Source organism: Haliotis asinina, chromosome 5, assembly GCF_037392515.1.
Source record: "Haliotis asinina isolate JCU_RB_2024 chromosome 5, JCU_Hal_asi_v2, whole genome shotgun sequence".
Taxonomy (NCBI): Eukaryota; Metazoa; Mollusca; class Gastropoda; order Lepetellida; family Haliotidae; genus Haliotis; species Haliotis asinina.
Window position 1 is genome coordinate 49,385,245 of NC_090284.1, and position 24,336 is coordinate 49,409,580.

The 24,336-nt window shown below is 38.3% G+C and overlaps 1 protein-coding gene across 1 annotated transcript in view; it reads right to left on the reverse strand.

Moving 5' to 3' along the window:
- LOC137284699 (sodium-coupled monocarboxylate transporter 1-like) overlaps nt 1-24,336 on the reverse strand; it is a 41,760-nt gene that overhangs the window by 11,176 nt on the left and 6,248 nt on the right. Inside the window, exons 2-11 of the mRNA XM_067816612.1 lie at nt 10,402-10,467; nt 9,724-9,775; nt 8,932-8,999; nt 8,215-8,369; nt 6,344-6,484; nt 5,571-5,703; nt 2,256-2,344; nt 1,286-1,401; nt 496-563; nt 141-227 (exon numbers count right to left, since the gene is read on the reverse strand). Coding sequence (XP_067672713.1) covers nt 141-227; nt 496-563; nt 1,286-1,401; nt 2,256-2,344; nt 5,571-5,703; nt 6,344-6,484; nt 8,215-8,369; nt 8,932-8,999; nt 9,724-9,775; nt 10,402-10,467 — 975 coding nt within the window. The remainder of the gene's footprint in view (nt 1-140; nt 228-495; nt 564-1,285; nt 1,402-2,255; nt 2,345-5,570; nt 5,704-6,343; nt 6,485-8,214; nt 8,370-8,931; nt 9,000-9,723; nt 9,776-10,401; nt 10,468-24,336) is intronic.

The following is a 24,336-nucleotide window of genomic DNA, read 5'->3' on the forward strand; positions in this document are numbered from 1 at the left end:
ACGGTGCGTTTCATAGCGAACACAGTAAACCACGAACCTTAACGCCGAGCCGAGCGAACGATTAAAATTCATAATACATTTATTATCAGTTAACGTTACACGGGACACAGGTACTCTTTGCAGTTGGTATTACTACTTACCCAAGAGTTCGCCCACGGAAAGAACATTGCCAGAATAAAGATTCCGAACACTGGCCCATCCAGAACACTTGTTACAGCGTACGTGGCCTGAATGGTAAACACACTTATGTCATGACTTATGTAAATTCTACTCCTATTAATGTAGTTTACACAAGTTATCCCGTGGAATAGTGTGATAATGTAAGTGGAACCTTTATAATGTATGGAGAGTATTAACGTCCGGAGGATTTTACGTCATCAATGATGGACTTTAGGTAATGGAGGACTACGTCTGTGTTTGTTCCAAGTACACGCACGTACTACTGGTATTCTGAGCAATAGAATATTACCACACACACATTACGAGATATTTTACCTGAAGGACGCTCCCTAACTGAGCCACGCCGTATGCACCAGCTATCATCACACCACCCATAATGAACACTGTGAAATACACGAATATCACGTGTCACACCGCTGTACATTAAAACAAATGGTATGATATACAGTATCATACACGGTATCCGTAACGTATCTTTCACAGTATCCTACACAATGCCCTTCAGTATTCTTCAAACTCCCCAACAAGGTATTCTTCAAACTATCCTTTACAGTACTATACACAGTATTCTTCAAACTATCTAACACAATATCTTTCGCAGTATACTTCAAACTATCCGTCATAGTATCCTACAGATTATGTTTAAAATCCTACCCAGCACAGAATCCTTCTCAGTATTTTATACAGTATCCTACAGGATTTTCTATGTAGTATCCTACACAATATTCTGCACAGCTGCAGTATCGTGTACAAACCTCTAGCCCGAATCCTAAGCAATATTTTACATAGTTACCTACGCAGTATTCTAAACTGTCCTTAACAACATCCTAAACAGTATTCTACACAATAGAAACCCAGTATTGTACACAGTGTCCTACACCGTACCCAACACACCATAGTAAACAGTATCAATATCGTAGTTTGTATTTCATTCAGTATCTTACAGAGCATTGTGCATAGTACCCAACACAGTATCAAGATCATATACAGTAACTGTATTTTACTCAGTATCCAGTTTCTCACACTGTATTCAACAGTATCAGTAGGATACACAGTATATTACTCAGTGTCCTATATAAGATGTAAACCCAGAACATACACTTACCCGTGACCTTGGAGAGGATGGTCATACTCCTGTCCGACAGTTTCTTACAGCACATTGGTTGGATCAGATCGTAGGGTATGACGGCGCCCAGAGCGTTCAGTGTGGATGATAGAGTGCTGTAACACAATCCAATCGCAGGTGCAAATCCTTACGCATTGGGAGCAATGTTAGGTTCGTATATTTACTGATTCTGTTCAAGAATCTTGTCAATCACATTTTGTCAAAATTCTCTCATTTTCTCTTCAAAATGACATAGTTTGTTATTAGTAACAATAGCATTTTCTCAGTTTTCGGTAAAGTGAAATTAAAGTGAAATTTCGGTACATTATTCCCAGTTACATGTAAGGTATTGAAACCTTGAAGATTTACAGTCACTCAACACTAATTTCGAGTGAGTGAGTGAGTGAGTTTAGTTTTACGCCGCACTCGACAATATTCCAGCTATATGGCGGCGATCTGTAAACAATCGACTCTGGACCAGACAATCCAGTGATCAAGAATATGAGCATTGATCTGTGCAGATGGGAACCGATGACATGTGTCAACCAAGTCAGCGAGTCTGACCACAGGATCCCGTTAGACGCCTCTCACGACAATCACAGTTGTCTTTCATGGGAAGCTGAGGTTGCTGAAGGCCTATTCTACCCCGGACTTTCACGGTTAGTAATATCCAAGAATAATGGTATTACGAATTAACACCATGAGGGATCGAAATAACGAAGTGTATCTTTTAGCAAGCGTAAGCACTCTCGACTATACTTGTCGTAAGGGGCGACTAACGGGATCGGGTGGTCAGGCTCGACTTGGTTGACACTTGTCATCGGTTCTCATTTGAGCAGATTGATGCTCATGTTGTTGATCACTGGATTGTCTGGTTCAGGCTGGATTATTCAAAGACCGCCGCCATATAGCTGGAATATTGCTGAGTGCGGCGTAAAACTAAATTCACTCACTCACGTAAGCACTCTACCTCAGACTTCCGCTGAAGATGCATGACATAAACACTCCGGGCAATCCGTGGAACTGGCTCAGAATGTCCATGACGAACAGAGGGAGCATCTGCGAGAAGAGATGTGAAGGACTATCATCTCGACGGTACTATGAAACACTGGTTTAAATTAAATCACACAGAGCCAATTATGTTTAGGCCAAAATCATACCGCTTCCGTATTGCTGACAGTGGCGAACATCTACTTTCACTCAAGTTATATTGAATGAAAATCTGTTAAGCTATGAATACACAATGGCATTTGCAAGTGGACATACGTAACATATTATATCAGCGATTACTCTCTCTCTCTCCCGTTTCTGAACCAAACAAAGACAATTGTTGACATAACAGGAACATCATGCTGTAGAATGAGACACGCTGATAAAGCACGAATCCCGTTTCTGAATCAGACAAAGACAATTGTTGACATAACAGGAACATTATGCTGTAGAATGAGACACGCTGATGAAGCACGAATCCCGTTTCTGAATCAAACAAAGACAATTGTTTACATAATAGGAACATCATGCTGTAGAATGAGACACGCTGTTAAAGCACGAATCCCGTTTCTGAATCAAACAAAGACAATTGTTGACATAACAAGAACATCATGCTGTAGAATGAAACACGCTGTTAAAGCACGAATCCCGTTTCTGAATCAGACAAAGACAATTGTTGACATAACAGGAACATCATGTTGTAGAATGAGACACGCTGTTAAAGCACGAATCCCGTTTCTGAATCAGACAAAGACAATTGTTGACATAACAGGAACATCAGGCTGTAGAATGAGACACGCTGATGAAGCATGAATCCCTTTTCTGAATCAGACAAAGACAATTGTTGACATAACAAGAACATCATGCTGTAGAATGAAACACGCTGTTAAAGCACGAATCCCGTTTCTGAATCAGACAAAGACAATTGTTGACATAACAGGAACATCATGTTGTAGAATGAGACACGCTGTTAAAGCACGAATCCCGTTTCTGAATCAGACAAAGACAATTGTTGACATAACAGGAACATCAGGCTGTAGAATGAGACACGCTGATGAAGCATGAATCCCTTTTCTGAATCAGACAAAGACAATTGTTGACATAACAGGAACATCAGGCTGTAGAATGAGACACGCTGATAAAGCACGAATCCCGTTTCTGAATCAGACAAAGACAATTGTTGACATAACAGGAACATCAGGCTGTAGAATGACACGCTGATAAAGCATGAATCCCGTTTCTGAACCAAACAAAGACAATTGTTGACATAACAGGAACATCAGGCTGTAGAATGAGACACGCTGATGAAGCACGAATCCCGTTTCTGTATCAAACAAAGACAATTGTTGACATAACAGGAACATCAGGCTGTAGAATGAAACACGCTGATAAAGTACGAATCCCGTTTCTGTATCAAACAAAGACAATTGTTGACATAACAGGAACATCAGGCTGTAGAATGAGACACGCTGTTAAAGCACGAATCCCGTTTCCGAATCAGACAAAGACAATTGTTGACATAACAGGAACATTATGCTGTAGAATGAGACACGCTGATAAAGCATGAATCCCGTTTCTGAATCAAACAAAGACAATTGTTTACATAATAGGAACATCATGCTGTAGAATGAGACACGCTGTTAAAGCACGAATCCCGTTTCTGAATCAAACAAAGACAATTGTTGACATAACAAGAACATCATGCTGTAGAATGAAACACGCTGTTAAAGCATGAATCCCGTTTCTGAATCAAACAAAGACAATTGTTGACATAACAGGAACATCATGCTGTAGAATGAGACACGCTGTTAAAGCACGAATCCCGTTTCTGAATCAGACAAAGACAATTGTTGACATAACAGGAACATCAGGCTGTAGAATGAGACACGCTGATAAAGCATGAATCCCTTTTCTGAATCAGACAAAGACAATTGTTGACATAACAGGGACATCAGGCTGTAGAATGAGACACGCTGATAAAGCACGAATCCCGTTTCTGAACCAAACAAAGACAATTGTTGACATAACAGGAACATCATGCTGTAGAATGAGACACGCTGATAAAGCACGAATCCCGTTTCTGAATCAGACAAAGACAATTGTTGACATAACAGGAACATTATGCTGTAGAATGAGACACGCTGATAAAGCACGAATCCCGTTTCTGAATCAAACAAAGACAATTGTTGACATAACAGGAACATCAGGCTGTAGAATGAGACACGCTGTTAAAGCACGAATCCCGTTTCTGAATCAGACTAAGACAATTGTTGACATAACAGGAACATCAGGCTGTAGAATGACACGCTGATAAAGCATGAATCCCGTTTCTGAACCAAACAAAGACAATTGTTGACATAACAGGAACATCATGCTGTAGAATGAGACACGCTGATAAAGCACGAATCCCGTTTCTGTATCAAACAAAGACAATTGTTGACATAACAGGAACATCAGGCTGTAGAATGACACGCTGATAAAGCATGAATCCCGTTTCTGAACCAAACAAAGACAATTGTTGACATAACAGGAACATCATGCTGTAGAATGAGACACGCTGATAAAGCACGAATCCCGTTTCTGAATCAGACAAAGACAATTGTTGACATAACAGGAACATCAGGCTGTAGAATGAGACACGCTGTTAAAGCACGAATCCCGTGTCTGAATCAGACAAAGACAATTGTTGACATAACAGGAACATCATGCTGTAGAATGAGACACGCTGATAAAGCATGAATCTCTTTTCTGAATCAGACAAAGGTAATTGTTTCAGTCAAATTCCTAAATCCAGCATAAGCTGTTAGTGAAATTTTAATATGGCAGGTAAGTCTCAATGTAATATTCTTTGCATTTATTTAGATATCACGTATTCACTTCATTCATAATTTTGTGTCATGGTAGTGAATGCTGCAATGCTGGATGTGTATAAAGAATAACAATTAATTACGCTAAATAACAACAACTAAGTTCCTGCTAGTAATAGTTGAAGTACACATTATTGCAACTGTAAGGTAGGCCAACCAACATTTTGCAATAAAATAAATGCGTAAGATTCACTTGCATAAACGCAATGGTACCTCCAGCCTTACGTTAATAAATTATGATCAGCACACAATGCCACTCAGAAGCCGTTCCACTATAACATATGCTATATTTGGAATTACGCTTTCTTTGTAAAATGCAGATTCTAAATAAATGCTTTCGAGTTTCATCCGTGATGAGATCTGTGCTGAAGATGGGGTTGTTGAATTTCCTCAGATTACAGTATAAGTTATTCCTGAGTCACACTTACCTGATCCGTGCTGAAGATGAGATTGTTGAATCTTAACGGGAAACAGTCGGCGTAGAAGGCGAACATGACGATGCCGATCATGCAGCATAGGCTGACGATGAGAATAAGTCCTGGCAGATTTATCAACATAGACCTGTAATGGGAGTGGAAATGATAAGTGTCCGGTGGTGTTGCGATCCGATGTACAGCCAGAAAAAGAAACAAGGGACATAACAAATACATATGATGGAACTATATACATAAACGAATGCAAATGTAAACCAAGGCTTTAGGGACCTGAAATGAGGAAAAAGGCACCGTTTTCGTGACGTACAAACATGCCATGAACCTAACAAATACTGCTCTGTCGGCTTCTCATCGCAAATATACCCACCTATTATATTTTGTACGGAGGATTTTCAATGTTATATTTTCTAATTTGGAAAGAAATTTACAAAACACAGTTACTTTTGTGGCTAGTATAGTCCTGAGGTAGAATTTTGATTTTGTCGAATACATTATGGTTTCTTGTGAGTGTGATCATTGGTTAATAAACAGTGATCCTGTGTTTGTGGTGGATCTGCGTCACTTCGCCTCACAGTAAGCGCAATTTCCCACGTTAAACGCGCACGATCACCAAATTGAAAAAGCTCTTAAATAATATGACTGGATTTAAAGCTGATCCGAAAATCATTTCTGTCATACCATGGCATAACATCTTGTACACAGACCTATTCCTGTCAATGCAACTCATTCGCTCTCTCGCTTATTAAACCAAAAAGAAGATTCCTTACAGTTGTGCCTTCCTTGGGCTCGAGCAGGAGAGAGCTCTCTGGATTTGTGCTTGGCTTACGCCATAGAGACCGAGCCAGACGAAACCTCCACCAAACACTATAGTCCAGAACGAATGTCGAGTTGTAGGGTCGGGGTCAAAGCTGGAGAGATATAAATTGTACGTGTTAATTGTCTTACTTTATGATACTGGCCTACTTCTCCTTAGTTTCATCTATATTTGTTTAACGCCACACTCAACAACATTCCAGCTACGCTCTTCAAAAAAAAAAAATAAATAATAAAAATCCACAATATAGTTATATTCTTTCTTTCTGAATCTTTGTGTGATCGTAAACTGCATCAGCGCCAAAACCCCGCAATTTTCACATTTCCCTTGTTTTGAAGGAATATTCACCAAAACGTCACCAAAACACGCACAGTAAAATGCACTTGAACGTAAGCGTAAAAGCATGCGGTATCGATCACTATATAAAGGGACAACTTACATTTAATTTTGTCATTCGTTTTTACTTGGAAAAAGGAAATCATCATGCCACGACTGAGTGTCTTGCCGTACCCTGATTAAAACTGTGTCCCTCTGTATCACTTTTCTCAGTGACATATCACTGATTTCGCAGAGGGAAATTGAGTAGATGCCATGTACTACGGAGGTACAGGTGACCAGTTTCAATTAACGAGGTGTGAACGTCTCAAGTATATTAGTGCTTAATTACCTATGTGTTTACTAATTATGTATGAAAATAAATATATGAAACTTTTACGTTTTTTCACTCCTATGGATTTCTTATGTATTTTTGTAACAACCTCTCATATACAGTTTATAATGCCATCAATCTTCCAATCAAGGTCAATCAATACCGCGTTACTTCCCTAACGCCTTATCAGTCATGGCTTACTGCACACCAGTACCTCTCAGTGACACACAAAACGACCATAGGCCACAGCGGAAAAGTCCAACTATTTCAATTAATATCTCATAGGCCACAGAGGGACGTGCCACAGAGGGACGTGCCACAGAGGCACAAAACCGTTTTCGTTAAGGTCAAGACACGCCTAGATCTTGAACATTACGCCATCTCATTGTCATGTTACTGTAAGAATTCAGCAAGAGATACGCCGTCGACAGTGTGTGCCGAGCAGTAATTGCTGCCAATGGTGGCCATTCAAATCACTGACTTTGATGCTGTCTTGTGGACAGAAGTAAACAGACACACAACAATGAATGCTGTTGTTTTGGCGAGTTAACTACATTCACTACATTGCTTCTAGAAATGGATATGCCTTTCTTTTTTAAAGAGTATATATGGGCACTCAGTAAACAATCGAGTCTGGATCAGACAATCCAGTGATCATCAATTTTGATGCAATGACATGTGTCAATCACAATTAACCCCGGTGTCGTTAGTTACCTCTTACAGCAAGCATGGGTTGTTGAAGAGTAGTATTAACCTGGGTTTACCTCCATCGTTGCAGCACTTTCTAAATAGTACCATGCATATCGGTTTCTGAATGCCATTATTCACGTACTACCGGTTTTCAAACACTGCATCATCAGGGGTGCTCATACTGGATAAATCCATGTTTATACGATTTGAAAAGATATAATGTGAATAAAATGTAATACATCTTAGAAGCGACTTACAATGGAAGACAGACTTTACCTCCTGCATGTCATACAACACATGCTAACATAGGTGTCTGGGTTAGGATTCGTTGGGGAGCTGACTGTTAGCCACCGTATCCTCGTGTGGCCGTAAGGATTTGATCAAGCAGCTGAACCCAGACATAACAGGAATATTGCAGCCTGTGGCAACACGCACGCACACACGCACTCACTCACACACTCAAAGGACTCTGATATTAAACTTGCTCATGAAAGTTGATCCTAGACCGGTTAGCAGCAATTTCCCAAGCGTTACCGAAGCCGCCCATGTTGATGGAACCTTGGATGAGCACTGCCAGCAAACCTGCGATGATCACCACCGCTTGGAAACTGTCAGTCCACACCACAGCCTTCATGCCACCCTGGAAAACCAGTGATACTAGTCATTAATTAGTAACCAACAAAGGGGGATGTTTAAATGTTGGGGTGTAATAACGTGTTTAATTAGCTGGCCAGGATAATGGAAGACAGGCTATTGCACCTACAGGTAATATGTTAGATGTGTTTATTTGCTTGCATGATATTTAACACCGCACTCAATTTTCTTGCTATATGATGGCTTCTGTAAAATATCAAGTTTACAACAGTTTACGCATGTGTTGTAGTATAACCAGTTATGCTAGACGATTGTGAATGCCAGTTCGTTTCTGCGCCTTAAGTGCCTCACTCGATGGTATTCATAGAAGCTAATTACTTGAACGATGCTGTCTAAATACGTTACAATATGCTATTCCAAATCACGACTTTACATCCTTCAAGATCTGAGGGGAGATTTCATAACCTTTCATCGGGGACGTGTTGAGGTTCGGATACCCTTGACAACTAGACCAGACATGAATAATGATCACGATCTTAACAATGAAAATCAGTGATTAGTGTATGTCATCGCTATTGAAATACATTACTGTTAATTGAATTACTTACTAAAGTTGTGTAAAAGGTAGCTATAGCACCAATAGCAGCGACCGAACCCCAAAGGTCAAGTCCTGTCACTGAGACGGAAATGAAAAGAAACATAAGATTAATGCATTTTTTAATGAAAGTCAAATTTTTCAGGTTCACACTGTTATGGGGATTGGTGACTTTAAAAGGTTTTCGAAAGAATTGCAAGAACACGGATACAGGGGGAAAGTGTTTTAAAGATATAAAATTGTAGCTTGAACTAAGCACCTGTTGTCGAGAATGAAACAGTGGTAAATGTTGCCTGATTTCATCTTCGCAGAGAGAATATTAGTTTTGAATGTGACAGGAATGTGTACGAGTGTGTCGTGCAACAACGAACACTAATACTCAGCTTTCAGACTGTGTAGTACAGTGCGTCGTTATACAACGAACACTAATACTCAGCTTTCAGTCTGTGTAGTACAGCGCGTCGTTAAACAACAGACACTCTAAAACTTCAGGGAACACTGTACCAAATCAGATAGAAGCAACGGCATGTGTAGCAATATGTGTTGTCTATAGGGATATGCATCAGTACACCCATGTGTGCATTCGGATATAGATATTATATATGTAGAATAAAAGGTGTACTGTATGACGTATAGATGTCTATAATTATGATGTTGTGATACCAACCGTGTGTAGATGTCTACAAGTATGGGGTTGTGATACCATTCGTGTGACATCACATGGTAATACTGTTTATCCTATATGATAACTATGTTTCAGGTATGGAAATACGAGCAAGCTTACAGAAATAAGTTCCTGGCTTACCTGCATTGAATGCAAGACTGGGGGCATATAATACAAACGACACGTATACTATCTGAAATTGAAAAGAAAAAAAACACACATTCACGATGATTAGCAGATCTGAATGGAGTATTGCCTGACAGTGGCTGGCTTAGATGTCCATACCGCCCTCTTTACAGAATATAATTTGTCAAATATAATGCAAAGTTAATGGCAGCGTTGAAATGTCAATGTAAACGATGTAATACTTGTATATATACACAAACACATATCATTCCTCCCTCCTCCATCATACATAATCACGTCCACACACGTGCGCGTGTGCATGCATGCATGCACACATACACACATACACAGAGACACACACACGCATACATACATACATGCATGCACACATACATACATACATACATACATACATACATACATACATACATACATACATACATACATACATACATACATACATACATACATACATACATACATACATACATACATACATACATACATACATACATACATACATACATACATACATACATACATACATACATACATACATACATACATACATACATACATACATACATACATACATACATACATACATACATACATACATACATACATACATACATACATACATACATACATACATACATACATACATACATACATACATACATACATACTCACAGTTGGGAACATGAAGAGTATCACCGCCCATGTCCGGACAGTCTTGTTGAACCTCATTTCCAGATACTGAAACAAACATAAATAAATGAATGATATTTTGACTTCATTCATTAACGTACAACTCATTAATTAATTTATTATGTGCGAATCATCAGAATGATTTGGAAGGATTCTGAAGGTATTATGAACGTAACGTACCATGATTGTCTACACTTTTGGTTGTTCCTGTTCTTATTTTGTATGCGTGACTACATATGTGTGTGACTCACCCTGTAACTGACATTTCATTATTAAGTGTATGTTGAAACATATTGAAACCTCAGTTGACATACACTTGGAACTGACATTTTATCATTAACGGTACGTTGAAACATGAAGAAACCTCAGATAACATGCCCTTGGAGCTGACATTTTATCATTCTATATATCTTAAAATATACTGAAACCATAGTTGTCCTGCCCTTGGAACACACATTTTATCATTAATGGTTTGTTGAAACATGCTTAAACCTGAGTTGGTATGAGTTGTAACTGACAATTTATCATTCACAGTATGTTGAAACCACAATCCCCCAAGGGACTGGAATCTGTATATTACAATGTATCACAGCAAAAATAACTTGGTTTCCGTTCTTGCGGAAACCTGATGGATACTGGGTAATGTAGGTTTCCGCTAGGTTTCAGTTTCAGGAAACGCGCAATGAGAGTTTCCGCATAGTTTCCACAACTGAAACTAACAAGTCTTAGTTTCCGTCATGTTTCCGTCAACTGAAACTGTAGTTGGAAGTTTCCATTTAGTTTCAGTTTACTGAAACCTTTATAGCTGGAGTGAGTGAGTTTCTGGTCTTGCGGAAACCTTGTGGATCTTGGGTAATGTAGGTTTCCGCTAGGTTTCTGTACAAGGAAGATGGCAATGAGAGTTCGCTTAGTTTAGAAAGCTGAAATATGTTGTATTATCTTGTTATATTTATTACATATTTATTTGAACAAAAAACAAACGCTGGAAATATTATGATCCAACTGTTTCATTTCTTAGAAAAGCTCACATTTTAATGCAACAGGGCAGTTGCAGTAGTACACAATTCGCTGTATTAAGAAACTGGGGCGCTCAGAGAAGAGTAACAGAATTCTCTGCACACAAGCATTGCTCAGGAAGTAGGCACACTAAATGAAGACGAGCTAGCCAGTACACAAAGTGCTTTGTTCTTCTGTAGATGTTTGTTGGTGTATGCGAGTCCTGGTTCCTGGTTAATATCTGGCGAAACATCTGAATCCGAATCAATCAGGCTCTCACATTGTGGTGGTAATAGCTCGCAAACCTTGAATGTGCTGTTAATATCTTGGTCACTGTCAGTGTCTGGAAAGGAAAAGGACATTCAGTTTGAATCATCAATTCAACTGAGAGACAATTCAATGAATGAAACACAGCAATATATGCAGATAACATGTATTACAAATATTAAATACGTATTACCATTTGCTCACTTTCAGTTATTACAGTTACATGTATGATACATGCATTAAATATATTAAACATGGATAGCAAAGTGACAGTGCAAACTCGATTTTTAGTGAAATCTAAAAATTCTTTGAATTCTTTGAATTCTTTGAATAACCTGATGAAACATTTGTCATTCACCCGAACAATCTTTACAAACTAACAAACATCTTGTTACGGAGATGGAGATAACGTGTTTTTCTTGAAACAGACGTCTGGCAGTGAGGACAGAAAAGCCGTATTTCTCCTGGAATTTAAAATATAAGTATATATTATGCTTGAATCCATGTACAGTTACACTTTGAGTGAGGTCAAAAAGGTTTGTTGTATGTATTAACATAGTGTCAGCTTCATTATAAAGCTATATGAATAATATTGTTATAAAAGAGATTCCCTTACCGGGCATCATTCTCCGAGTTTGTTGGTCCACAATCCATATCTGTAAATCAAATAACTGACACAACGATTCTTTCAGAAATATGAAACTTGAGGTGTGATGATAATGTCAATGCATTGTAGGGCTAACACATGCAACATGTACTGATGGACAAGGTTTTAATGGTTATAAAACAAATATCAAACCATGAAACTGATTAACTGGTACAACTGGATACACAGAACTGACACAGAACATAAGATACTAGATAATTTGATGAACTAATAAATGTATGATGTGACTTGGTTGAAATATTTCTGGAGTACAGATTATATGAATAGATATAACGAAGACATATATGCGGAATATCTCTGGGTACCCATGTTAAAACAAATATTGTAGAAACCAACCATATTTCAGAAACGTATTTCTCGTGATTTTAGGCTGTTTTTCTTGACAATTACTTGTCGCAATGTCCACAAAGAACTGTGTCCCTGCAGCAGAAAGTGCCACGAATAGTCTACAGAAATTATGCATGTACAAATCATAGCCAAAGGTCAGTGGGATTGTGCTTCATTCTTCATTCACATTGACAAATGAATTAAGGTTTCAAAGAAATTGTGACACATCACCACATTATATTAGTAATAGTAGTAAAGTTAACTTAAAGGGTAGATAGGGATAGTAGATCTGGGTGTATAACTGAAAAGAACAAACAATGTTGTGAGCACAGTGCGTAAATTACTTACATTGTACGTGGGGGGGGGGGGGGGGGGTCCATCCAGCAGAAATATATCCGGATACTACCTTCTCCTGACAGGATTTTAGAAAATAACTTATTTGCCACAATAAAGTTTCCCATGAGTGCTAAATCAGTAGGACTCATGACGCTCGGGCATGTTAAAGTAAGGTGAACATGTTTTCACAATTAATCACTGTTAATAAGCACAAGGTCTACATATTGATGCTTGACACTGAGAAAAAGCAATCAGTGACGCTAATGCGATGAAAAGACTGCTAAAACCATAACTGCTCACTGTTGTCACTTTGAGTACTTACATTCAATCCGCTGAATTCCACTTTTCACACTCCCCTTTGATGTCGGCAATGTAAACAAATAAACGAATGGCGACAGGATCACGTCCACGCGAGACTATCTAATTGTTAACAAAACAACTCACAACAGGGTGTACCTTCCTCTTTTGTTGTAGAACGAGGAAATCTACTGTCAAATGGTCACATTAGATTTATTTAAAAAAACACAATGACAAAACTGTCTATTTCCCGTGAGTGTTAGCGAGACGCCATCTTGTTTGGCGGGTAGGAACAAATTTGTTTTCCTAGCAATTATTTTTCAAAACTTTAAGCATAAGATGGCTGCGTCGTGTAAACTTTGCCATGGCCACCTCACTTTCCCCAAAAGCACTCGACGAAAGAATTCGCGACTTGGAGAAGAAAGCAGAGAACGGATGCGAGCAACTCGGAGTACCTCGGATGTGTCAGGTAAGACCGAGGGTATTTTATTGTAAATAACGTTTAAAGAAATATTGCGTTAATGACAGAAATCCGGATAGATTATAAAGTTTATCCCGCGAATGTATATTTTCGCTCGTATTATTTTTAAATGTTATCGTTAAATCTAAGTAAAATAGGCCTGAAAAATAAGTTTGTTTATATTCCATTTCAATAGATCGACATGGTATAGAATACACCAAGCTTGTATTTGTAAGTAACTATCTTAGTACTAACCACAAGTATTTATTTAAGTTTAAAGGGGCAGACTTTTGATTTTAGTGCTCCTGTTAATAGTTTGCAAATTTTAGCGTTGCAACTCGGTTAACACTTGTACAAAAGGTGTGTGTGTGGGGGGGGATGAATTACGATCTGCATCAAAAAGATCCGCCATATGTAGTGGTTCACTCATGGGTTTACTGGGTATTGCAAGATGTATTTCACCAATTCAGATATATTTTAAAGAATGATAAAAATGATGGGCTTTTACAATGGCAACATTTTGGTGTAATTTATTAAATGCAATCCTGGATCATTAGTGAAATGAAATTGTTTACCCCCAAATTCGCTCAGAGGGGTCAGATGTGTTTCTGAACTATTTGAGGCAAACACTAAATTCATATAAGAAACTGTTAGCTCTGCGTAGGATACATTTAAAATTTCATGTAATTTTTCAATAATTTAATACATACGTGTTGAGCATAATCATATATATATACCTGTTATATTTAACGTATTTGATTTAATCTTTTAGGCTGTTGTGAGAAAAATCTGGACACGACTGCTCCTGGAGGATCACCCTTGTCTATCGAAGGTATGTGCTCATGTTACTAGGTAATTTCACTTTGAGTATTTCATTAATTCACTTCCCTACGTACGTTTTCTCAAAATGAAAAATACATGAAAGTATCATTTGCAAATGGATTTGAATAGCCGGTAAACTAAATCAGTTTAACATTACACCTGTGTGAAATTGCCATCAAACTGACCCCTTGATTTTACAATGCTTAATTGCTGCAAGGTTATGTCATGTGATATAACTAAACTTCTTTTATCATGATCTTTATGTCAGTTGTTCACTTACCGGTTGCATAACTTTGGCAAACAGGATGTACATAGAATTTGCACGAAATAACACAAAGGATGGTTAGCCTTTTTGGAGGTTATTTTAAATCATTTAACTACAAAATGGTAAACTTTCAGAACAATATATGTATTCAAAGTTATAAATCTGTAGTTTACTTGGTTGTATAATTTTCACTGACGATCGTTAATTTTTATAGACATTGTGTTGAATGCATGATTGAATGAAGTGCAAGAAAAATGACATTTGTTTTTATTTCAGTAAAGCCGATGACGAGGACTCTATGAATATAGTAGTCAAAGAAACAAGTGACTATATCACGACCAAGGATGGTCAATAGGATCTTGTGAAGGTAATTTTCACTCACCTGCCTGTCATTATAAATAGTTAATGATTTAAATAATAGTGTAAAGACAGATTTATGGATGTTAACTTCAGTAACCAAGCCAGCATGGCATATATAAATACCTTTGCCTAACAGATGAACTAAAATGTGTGAAACATGCTGTATAGTACTTTAAACATTTATTTTCAGAAGCGCTTTGTGTGGCGGAACAGGCGTGATGATCTCAGTAGACAAGAAACCGGAAAGAAAGTCACACAGAACAGTAGCAAAAAAAACAAAAAAAACAACAAAAAGAATGAAATCCGTAAGTATATCTATTCGAATATGACTTCACCAGTTGTGAGTGATGAAGAAGATGCCAATTCATTGCTCTCTTACCCCTTTACCTGGGAATCTAAACTCAAGATGTCTGCACTGGACTCAGCCACAATTTTCAACGCCACCACCAAAGCTAAGGCCAACATGAAGACCAGGATGCGGCATCCAACCACAATGACAGAGATATCCGCTGAAGGATGCCCAAGTGGGCTAGTAAATAGCTAATCGATCACATGAACGTAATTTTATCTGTGATCAATTAAATTTGAATTATTCTCAATGTAAAACTTTAATAGTTTTGATATTCTGATTGTATTTCAATTAATACAATTTTATTCAATCTTAATTTTTATCTATTTTCCAAGAGACCTTTATTTACTTTAAATACATTTTTTGTACTTTCAATGTAACCTAAGTTCTTTATTGCATTTTATTTCATTGTTGTATTGTATTGCATGGTGTGTGTTATTATATGTTTAGCATTGACTGACTGGGGTGTGTTTTTCTGTGTCAGCGTGAGGAGGTGCAGGAGGAGTCAAGGGATGCAACTGTTATAGCATGTTTTTAGAAATAATTTTGTCATAAGTGACAAATATTGATCTGTTATCTAGTGCTATATCTTTTTATTATTTATTAGATATATGTTTGATCCATATTTGTCTGAAAATAAAACAGTGAATCTTATTGTATCTTTTGTTTTTCTTTATGTATACGTGATGATTGTACACAAACTCCTTATATTGTCTTTGCCAACCAGGAGTAACAAGAATGTTATATGCAATGACACACATTGAATGACTCCTGTGAACCCGAGTAAATGAAATGCTGTGGAAAGTTTTCTGGCAACAGAAACTCTGCGGAAACCTGATGGAGTCTTGGTAACTGAAACTCTGCGGAAACCTGATGGAGTCTTGGTGACTGAAACCCTGCGGAAACCTGATGGATCTCTAACTTAACTGAAACTCAACGGAAACTTGTTGGAGCATGGGTAACGGATACCGTGCGGAAACCCTTAGAAAGTGGGTAATTGACAGTTTCCGTCATTGCGGAAACTCAGTGTAAAAGAACGGAAACTCACTGGATTCTTGGTGGAAACTTAAGTTTCAGTCCACTTTCCATCAGGTTTCCGCACTGCGGAAACCAGGTTATTTTTGCTGTGTATCAATATTAGCATGCTCAAACTTAGCCTGTATACATTTATCTGTAAACAGTATGATGGGATGTTATCTGGAAGACTCTTGTTATCCCCGGTTTATAGACGAATGGGACAAATAGTCCGGCTGAGATCAAATCGCGAATACAAATGACATACACAGATACCAATACATTGTGTTGAATCTGTACAGAAAGGTACCTGCAGATAGAAACGACCCCAGCAGTGACAAGGCGACGGGTATAAAGTTCATTTGCCGTCCCCCAAACAGGTACTCCTTGGAACCTAGTTTCCTGCGGCCTATGGCATGCATCAGTCCAGTAGCTGCAGATATGAACAATGCCAGGCCCAATAGGACTTATATGCAAAATCCCACAGAGTTGGTATGATGTTTTGATTATGATCAGCGTTTCATTGAGTATGTTTAATAATTTTCGAGTTAGATTGCAATTCATCGGTTAAAGCGGCAACTTTGTAAGGAACACGTTATGCAAGTTTTCCCACGGTTTAGTTTCGGAATGCAGGCACTCAACCCATCGTCACATCTACTTTATGACATAATGTGAGTGGCTATATAGTTACTATATGAATATGTGCCTCTTCCTGTACCATGTGCTTCAAAGTACGGTCATATTAAAGTCTTGACTGATACCTTGACATTCTTGATGTCGTCTGTCTAGCAATTCAGCATTCATAAATCATGACGACTTCTTTATTCTCTTTCAACCATCCAGCGGTGGTGCGAGAGTACAATATCATTAGACTACACGAAGAAGGACAACATGGGGCACAATTAACATGTGTTAGTATGAAATGAATACATTTAAACTTTTGGATTTTTCAGTTCTGTTGTTTCCTTCGTATACACTGATTATTTGAAGGTAACCAGCTTTTTCCTTTGAAGATACTGCGAAGTGATATCGATGTACTTTAGTCTAATGATATATCAGTTACTAATGAAATTACTGTGTTACTGTGGGGGAGTCGCATACCTCACATGCTGTATTTTCTCTGCCCTCCGGTCTCAGTGGGTAGAAGGTGGTTAGTTGTTCCAAATTTCAGAATTGGGAAAGATACATTGGTTGAAAGAAAAGCACATATATATGATATAACGTTCAAATGTTGTAGAGTCTCTTATAGTCTTATAAAAGCCGCCATTAAAGTTTAAAAAGCAAAGCCTTCATTAAAGTACACAAACTCTGAGTAAATTGTTCTTTTAAAAAAAACTAGTTCTACCTTTAAGGCCAGCCACTCCGTGTTTACAGATTATGGCTTTGTGAAAATATTATTAAGACCTAAATGATTTAACATACATTCGATGCCATTCAGTCACGTCTCTTGGCAGATAAAAGTGTGAGATATTGTGACGTTTGCTATTTTACGTATAGCAAGAGCGTTCCTGTATTTAATCAGTCCCTTTACAATGTCAATTCTCAAAGGGTTCCTTCCCGATTCTACGTGAACCATGTAAATTGGGGTAGATACATTAAAAAACTTCAGATGAACTTTTTCAAAACTTCCCAGTGATTCATGTGCCCCTGATTTCCTAACCATAGCAGAGAATAGGAGCAACCATTACATCAAAAGCCTGGATTAAATAGTCAGTCGTGGGGTTACTATTTCTTGCCGTTTTTAAAAGATAGAACACAGCTGTTTTTCCCGAGTCAATCAAAGTTTTGATAGCATGTCGATACCAGTCTGCCAGATCTATGCACTTTAAACCTAGATACATGTAGCAATTAAAAACAATTTCAAGTGCGTGCTTTCGAAAATTGAATATATGTTTACTTTTAAAAATTAAAATTATGATTTTGGATAATCACGTTTCCACTGCACTCAATATATACAGAACGAGATTATATAAGAACAGTGAAAACAATAGTGGTGTTAGGATTTCACCTAGTCTTTCACCACACTCACTCGGGAAATAGTTCTGATAATTATTATTTGCACATACGCATGATTTCATGTTTTGTACATAGTTGTTAGATAAGTTGACAAACCGCCCATGTATGCCTTGCTTCAATAGTTCATGCCACAAACCGCCGCTCCAAACATTATCAAATAGTTTATAGTAGTCAATAAACGCAAACTATACTATAAACTTTTGTTTGCTTTTTTAGATTACATTGATCAACAGACCCGTGAAGGTCCCGGGGTAGAATAGGCCTTCAGCAACCCATGCTTGCCATAGAAGGCGACTCAGCTTGTCGTAAGAGGCGACTAACGGGATCGGGTGGTCAGACTCGCTGACTTGGTTGACACATGTCATCGGTTCCCAATTGCGTAGATCGATGCTCATGTTGTTGGTCACTGGATTGTCTGGTCCAGACTCGATTATTTACAGACCGCCGCCATATAGCTGGAATATTGCTGAGTGCGGCGTAAAACTCAACTCACTCACTCACTCACATTGATCAACATAATTGAAACATTAATATAAGATATAATCGATTGTGGAAAACCCTTTGCGGAAACCAGCTTGTACATTAGTATTAGTGTCTGAAACGTAAGCCACCCTCGTTTTTAGTACAGATGTCAGCAGTTTTCCTGTTGACAGCTCAAAATGGTTGTAGGCCTTTACGATGAAGTATCATCTTTTTATCCTTTGTTCATGGACACAGGTTTGATATTTCAAGCTGCTGGTATTATTCCATTTTTAACACGAGACTGAACGAAACCACACGCAAAGGACCAGTTATGAACAAAGAGTAAATCAGATTGTCATTTTCTATACAGTCATCACCCTATGTCTTGTTTCATTTTAAAGTTTTCACAGCATGTGTTAATTATAGTAAGGTAATATCACCGTTGAGTATAGAAGTGCAAAGTGTATGGAAAACAATATTATCATAGGTAACAACACCATTTTCTGTACATTAGTTAATATCTCTGAAATGTCTCAATAAATCCTCCAAAAGTAGACCACATGAATCATGACTACCAACTGCAGGTTTCAAAAGGTTCCAGTACTGTTGACTGAGTTTTGAGCTTAACTTGCTCTTGCTAGATACTGCTGGATGCCTTTCTTTGTTTACACACTGATTCAAGCATCTTTCATGATCTTTAGCTTGTTTTTCATAGTATATATCATTTTGATATGATTTGAATTTGAAAACTGTTTACGAGCTTTGCTGTACATGCCCCTTGGTACATGACAATCTGTACCCAATTATTTTTTGTGGCATTGCTTACCACGCACAGTGCCAGTAGAAAGAGTAGGGCGTCTTTCTTTCATACCGAAAATTGCAAATGCAGAATCAGTTAACCAGTGAGCACTTTCACTGGCTACCCTATCTTAACATGCGGGTGTTTTGACAAGGGAGAGAGTCGTCTCAGTGGTACATTTCAGTCAGAACATAACGGCATAATACAGATAGATACTCTTCATTTTACAATAGACCATGCTTTCTCTGCATGATACATACATGTAGAAGATATTTATAATCTAAGGACCACATTCATCAACCTCAGCGGCTGTCCCAAACATCTTGTAGACAGAATCGTAGCAGTGATCTTTCAACAGCAAGAAGACCGCCAACCCAAACCTGACCCATCCATGATAACATTCCCCACCAAGAACAACCATCAGCCGACTATTAAAACAAATTATGCCGACATAGGTGTGTCTTTCAGCTCTGAAAAAGACTAAAACCATTCTGAAGGTCAATGAATGGAAGAATATACTTCATCTAATTTCACTCATAATCCCATATCCAGGTATTGCATGTGTGGTAAGGTGGTACCAAGGTACACTTCAAAATGCTGTAAAGCTAACAAAAAAACTAATGTCTCTTTCTCAATGGTAGAATAATTTCTTTGATGCTCATCAAATTTCTTTGAAAAATAACAAACTGGGTGTTCAATTCCTGAATCAGGACAGCACCTGCACCAACATTACTTGTATCAGTTTGCAACTTAAATGCTTTCTGAAAATGTGCTATCCCACTGAAATGTTACATTTTCCGCCAAAAGGTTGGTAGGTAGTGATGCAACATCTGAGAAGTTTTGACAAAACTTTTTGTAATAGCCAGCCATACCCAAGAATCTCATGAGTTCTATCTTAGATGGAGGTACTGGAAAATGTACAATTGCGGGTACAATTACAATTGGCGAGATTCCAGTCAACTTTGCCTCAGACAGTCTTTCAAAGAAAGCACGTGTCTTTTTCAGATGGTCATCCCACTCCATGTCATAATCAATGACATCATCCACGTGAGCCTCGACACGATCAAGGCCTGATGTGACATTTTTGACGAGTCTCTGGAACATCGCTGGCGCGTTCTTCAAACCAGATGGCATCACTTTGTATTGATAAAGTCCATCTGGTGTAGCGAATGCCGATATTTTCTTTGCACGGTCTGTGAGTGGAATCTGACAGAAGCCCTTCAGTTAGTCAAACTTACTTAAATACTTACCTTGACCAATGCAATCAATGCAATCGCCCATACTCGGCATACGAGTCAGTTCGTGAGAGTGCATTGACAGCTTTCATGCCAGCACAGCAGCACCAACCACCTCCACTCTTCGGCACAAGAACACATGGTGAACTCCACCGACTGCCACTGGGTTCATTAATGTCATGTATTTCACCTCTTTTCACAGAATTTCAGGCTTCACTAGCTTCATCCAATAAGGGTGTTGTTTTACAGGCACAGCATCACCTACATCTGTATCATGGCTAACAATATCAGTTTGACCAGGCACAATCAGACATTTGAACTTTCTGTTCAGGGGATAAATGTGATAGTTTCTCATCAAGGTGAGCTAACAGAATTTCTCGACCTTGCTGAAACATTATCGCTAAGATGATCAAACACAATCATCAATGTTGTCAACACATTTTCACAATTGTCTTTAGTACAATCAGTAACTGGGGAGAGTGTGGCAATACAATTGACATGTTTGGTTTCTAATCTGTCATGATATTTCTTAATCATGTTTAGATGACACAACCTCTTTTGCTTACGACGACCAGGGGTCAGGACGACATAGTCTGTGTCTCTAACCTTTTTGTTAACAACATTCAGCCATATCTTGTCTCAAACTGGGCCGAAAGAAACGTGCCAAAATTTTCTCATAAGTGTTGTTTACACCCAGATGAACTGCCATGGGTTTTTCATGTGCCAGTGAAAGTACATGTTTTCGAAATAATTTCGGTACCACAATTTCATGGTACAATTTCCATTCATCCACTGCAGGAACATCTTGCAACCTATATTTCCTCATCAGAGCACCATCTTTGTAGTAATAACAAATTGGAACCTTGCTAACCTCCTCAAAAGCAACATCCTCACTAGCCAACTTCTGCACTTCAACATCCTCACCCTGTGCACTAATAAGCTGCTCTCTGTTCACCACCTGTCAAACTATCTGACTTATCAAGAAGTCCTGAAGAGCTACTAGTCTTTGAAGATATGTCATCCATCTCTATCTCATGATCCATAAATGTACCTGACAAATCATAAATGCTATCATTTTGCAAAGAAGTCTTGGAAGGAATGCCTTTCGACATTGAACGAGTCACTGCACAAGAAGGAAATTAATCCTCGAACTTTTCTGTACAAACTGAACTCACTGGCAAAACAGTGACAATTGGATGAGCACCAACTTTTGCCCCCACGAGATCATTACCTATTAACAAACCGACACCCGGAACTGGGAGAGAGTCAAGAACACCAACTTTCACCTCACCTGAAATCAGATCTAAAGTCAAATTCGCAAAATGGAGAGGGAAATGGAGAGAATTGCCACCTATACCCTGAAGCAAAACATCCGAGTTAGATGAAGACTCATCAGAAAAAGGCAAAATGTCCTTCAAATTAAGAGATTGAAGAGCTCCACTATCCCTCAAGATAATAATGGGCTGTGGGGTAGAATTATCTCCCATAAGAGACACAGAACCCTTAGAAAGAAAAGGCAAAAACTCCATCTGAACAACAGAATCTGGAGTGAGTGAGTGGGTTTATATTTATCGTCACATCGGCAATATTGCAGCCATGTCGTGACGAGAACATGTAATAATGACATTGCAAAATGAGTGAATGTAAGAAACTAAAACCCTGTTGACGAAGAACAGTACAGCCACGAGTAAATATCACATATATGCATTTAAGATTAGAAATTTAATCTAAACAGTTTAACTATAGATGACAATATAATATGAAAATGGGCTAAAGATTGGAAACCACTGAAGTTGATCACCATGCTAAGGACCATGGGGACTTACATTACTTTTGCTACCTGCATGGACCCTAGCTGGATTTACACCATCCCCTCAGTCACTAGCAATTTAGACAGATCTAGCCATGTATTTAAAGGAACAAATACTACGATTAAAATAGCAGAGAGTTTGAATTTACTTTGAATGTTTGTGGACTTACGTACCCTCTCAGGAGGAAAATGGTTTTACAGTACTTTAACCCCCCTCTAGGATACAGCCACTAACAATCTTAGTTATCAGTTTAAACCTCCAATCATAAGATATTTATCTATTTACACGTCTGATATAAAATCTAATTCTTTTAAAATTGCAAGAAGTAAAAGAGAACTTATGTTACTTATTGGCCATACAAGATATACTCATGAATACTTATTGAAAGGCGAGGATCCTCCATTCTGCATCCCTTGTGACGATATACTCACGGGCAAGCATGCCTTGCTTGACTGTGTCGAATATTTCATCACAAGGGATAAATATTTCAAATCAATTCCTTCATAGTCCGGGATTTGAAATATTTATCCCTTGTGATGGAATATTCGACACGGTCAGGTAGCATTATAATCAGTGTATGGAATAAGAAGTGGTGTCACAGATTTGTTGAGTGCTGCCTTGGCAGCAAGATCAGCCATTGTGTTACCAGAAAAGCCTACGTAGCTGGGTAACCAACAGAAGATGATGTCGTATTGACCAGTAGCAAGATTATTATGCGATTCAATACTTTCAATTAAAAGTGAATGTTTGCAAGAAATATTTTTAATAGCCTGAAGGCAAGAAAGAGAGTCTAAATAGATTATATACTGTTTATGTTTGGGGTGTCTTTGAACATGTTGAAGAGCTGTTAATATGGCGTTTGCTTCAGCTGTGAAAATAGAACTGCAATCTGGTAATCTAGAAGATATTGTTCTGGATCCAATGACAGTGGCACATGCTACTGCGCCACCGTCCTTGGACCCATCGGTAAATATGGGTTTGTAATTGCTATATTTATGTTTTAATTGATTATATCCTTGTTTATATTGTAATTAGTTTCTGACTTCGTAAACCGTGTAAGAGTTAAATCAACGTGTGGCCGCACTAGTGGCCAAGGAGGAGAAGAAAGCAAACGCGAAGGAGATGTAGTCTCCAGCTCAATGCCAGCACCAGAAAGGAATGGTTTAACTCTATGCCCATAAGGCGGAACAAAAGAAGATTTCTTGGTATATAAATCCTCATAGAGCGGATTAAAGACACAGTTAAAATCAGGGTTAGATTCGTTAGAAAAAAGTTTTGTAATATATTGTACGGATAATTCTATACGGCGCTGTGAAAGAGACGGTTCATCTGCCTCGACGTAAAGACTGTCCACAGGAGAAGTTCTAAAGGATCCGAGACAAAGTCTAAGACTTTGGTGGTGGACAGAATCCAATAGCTTAGGTTGCTTTTACA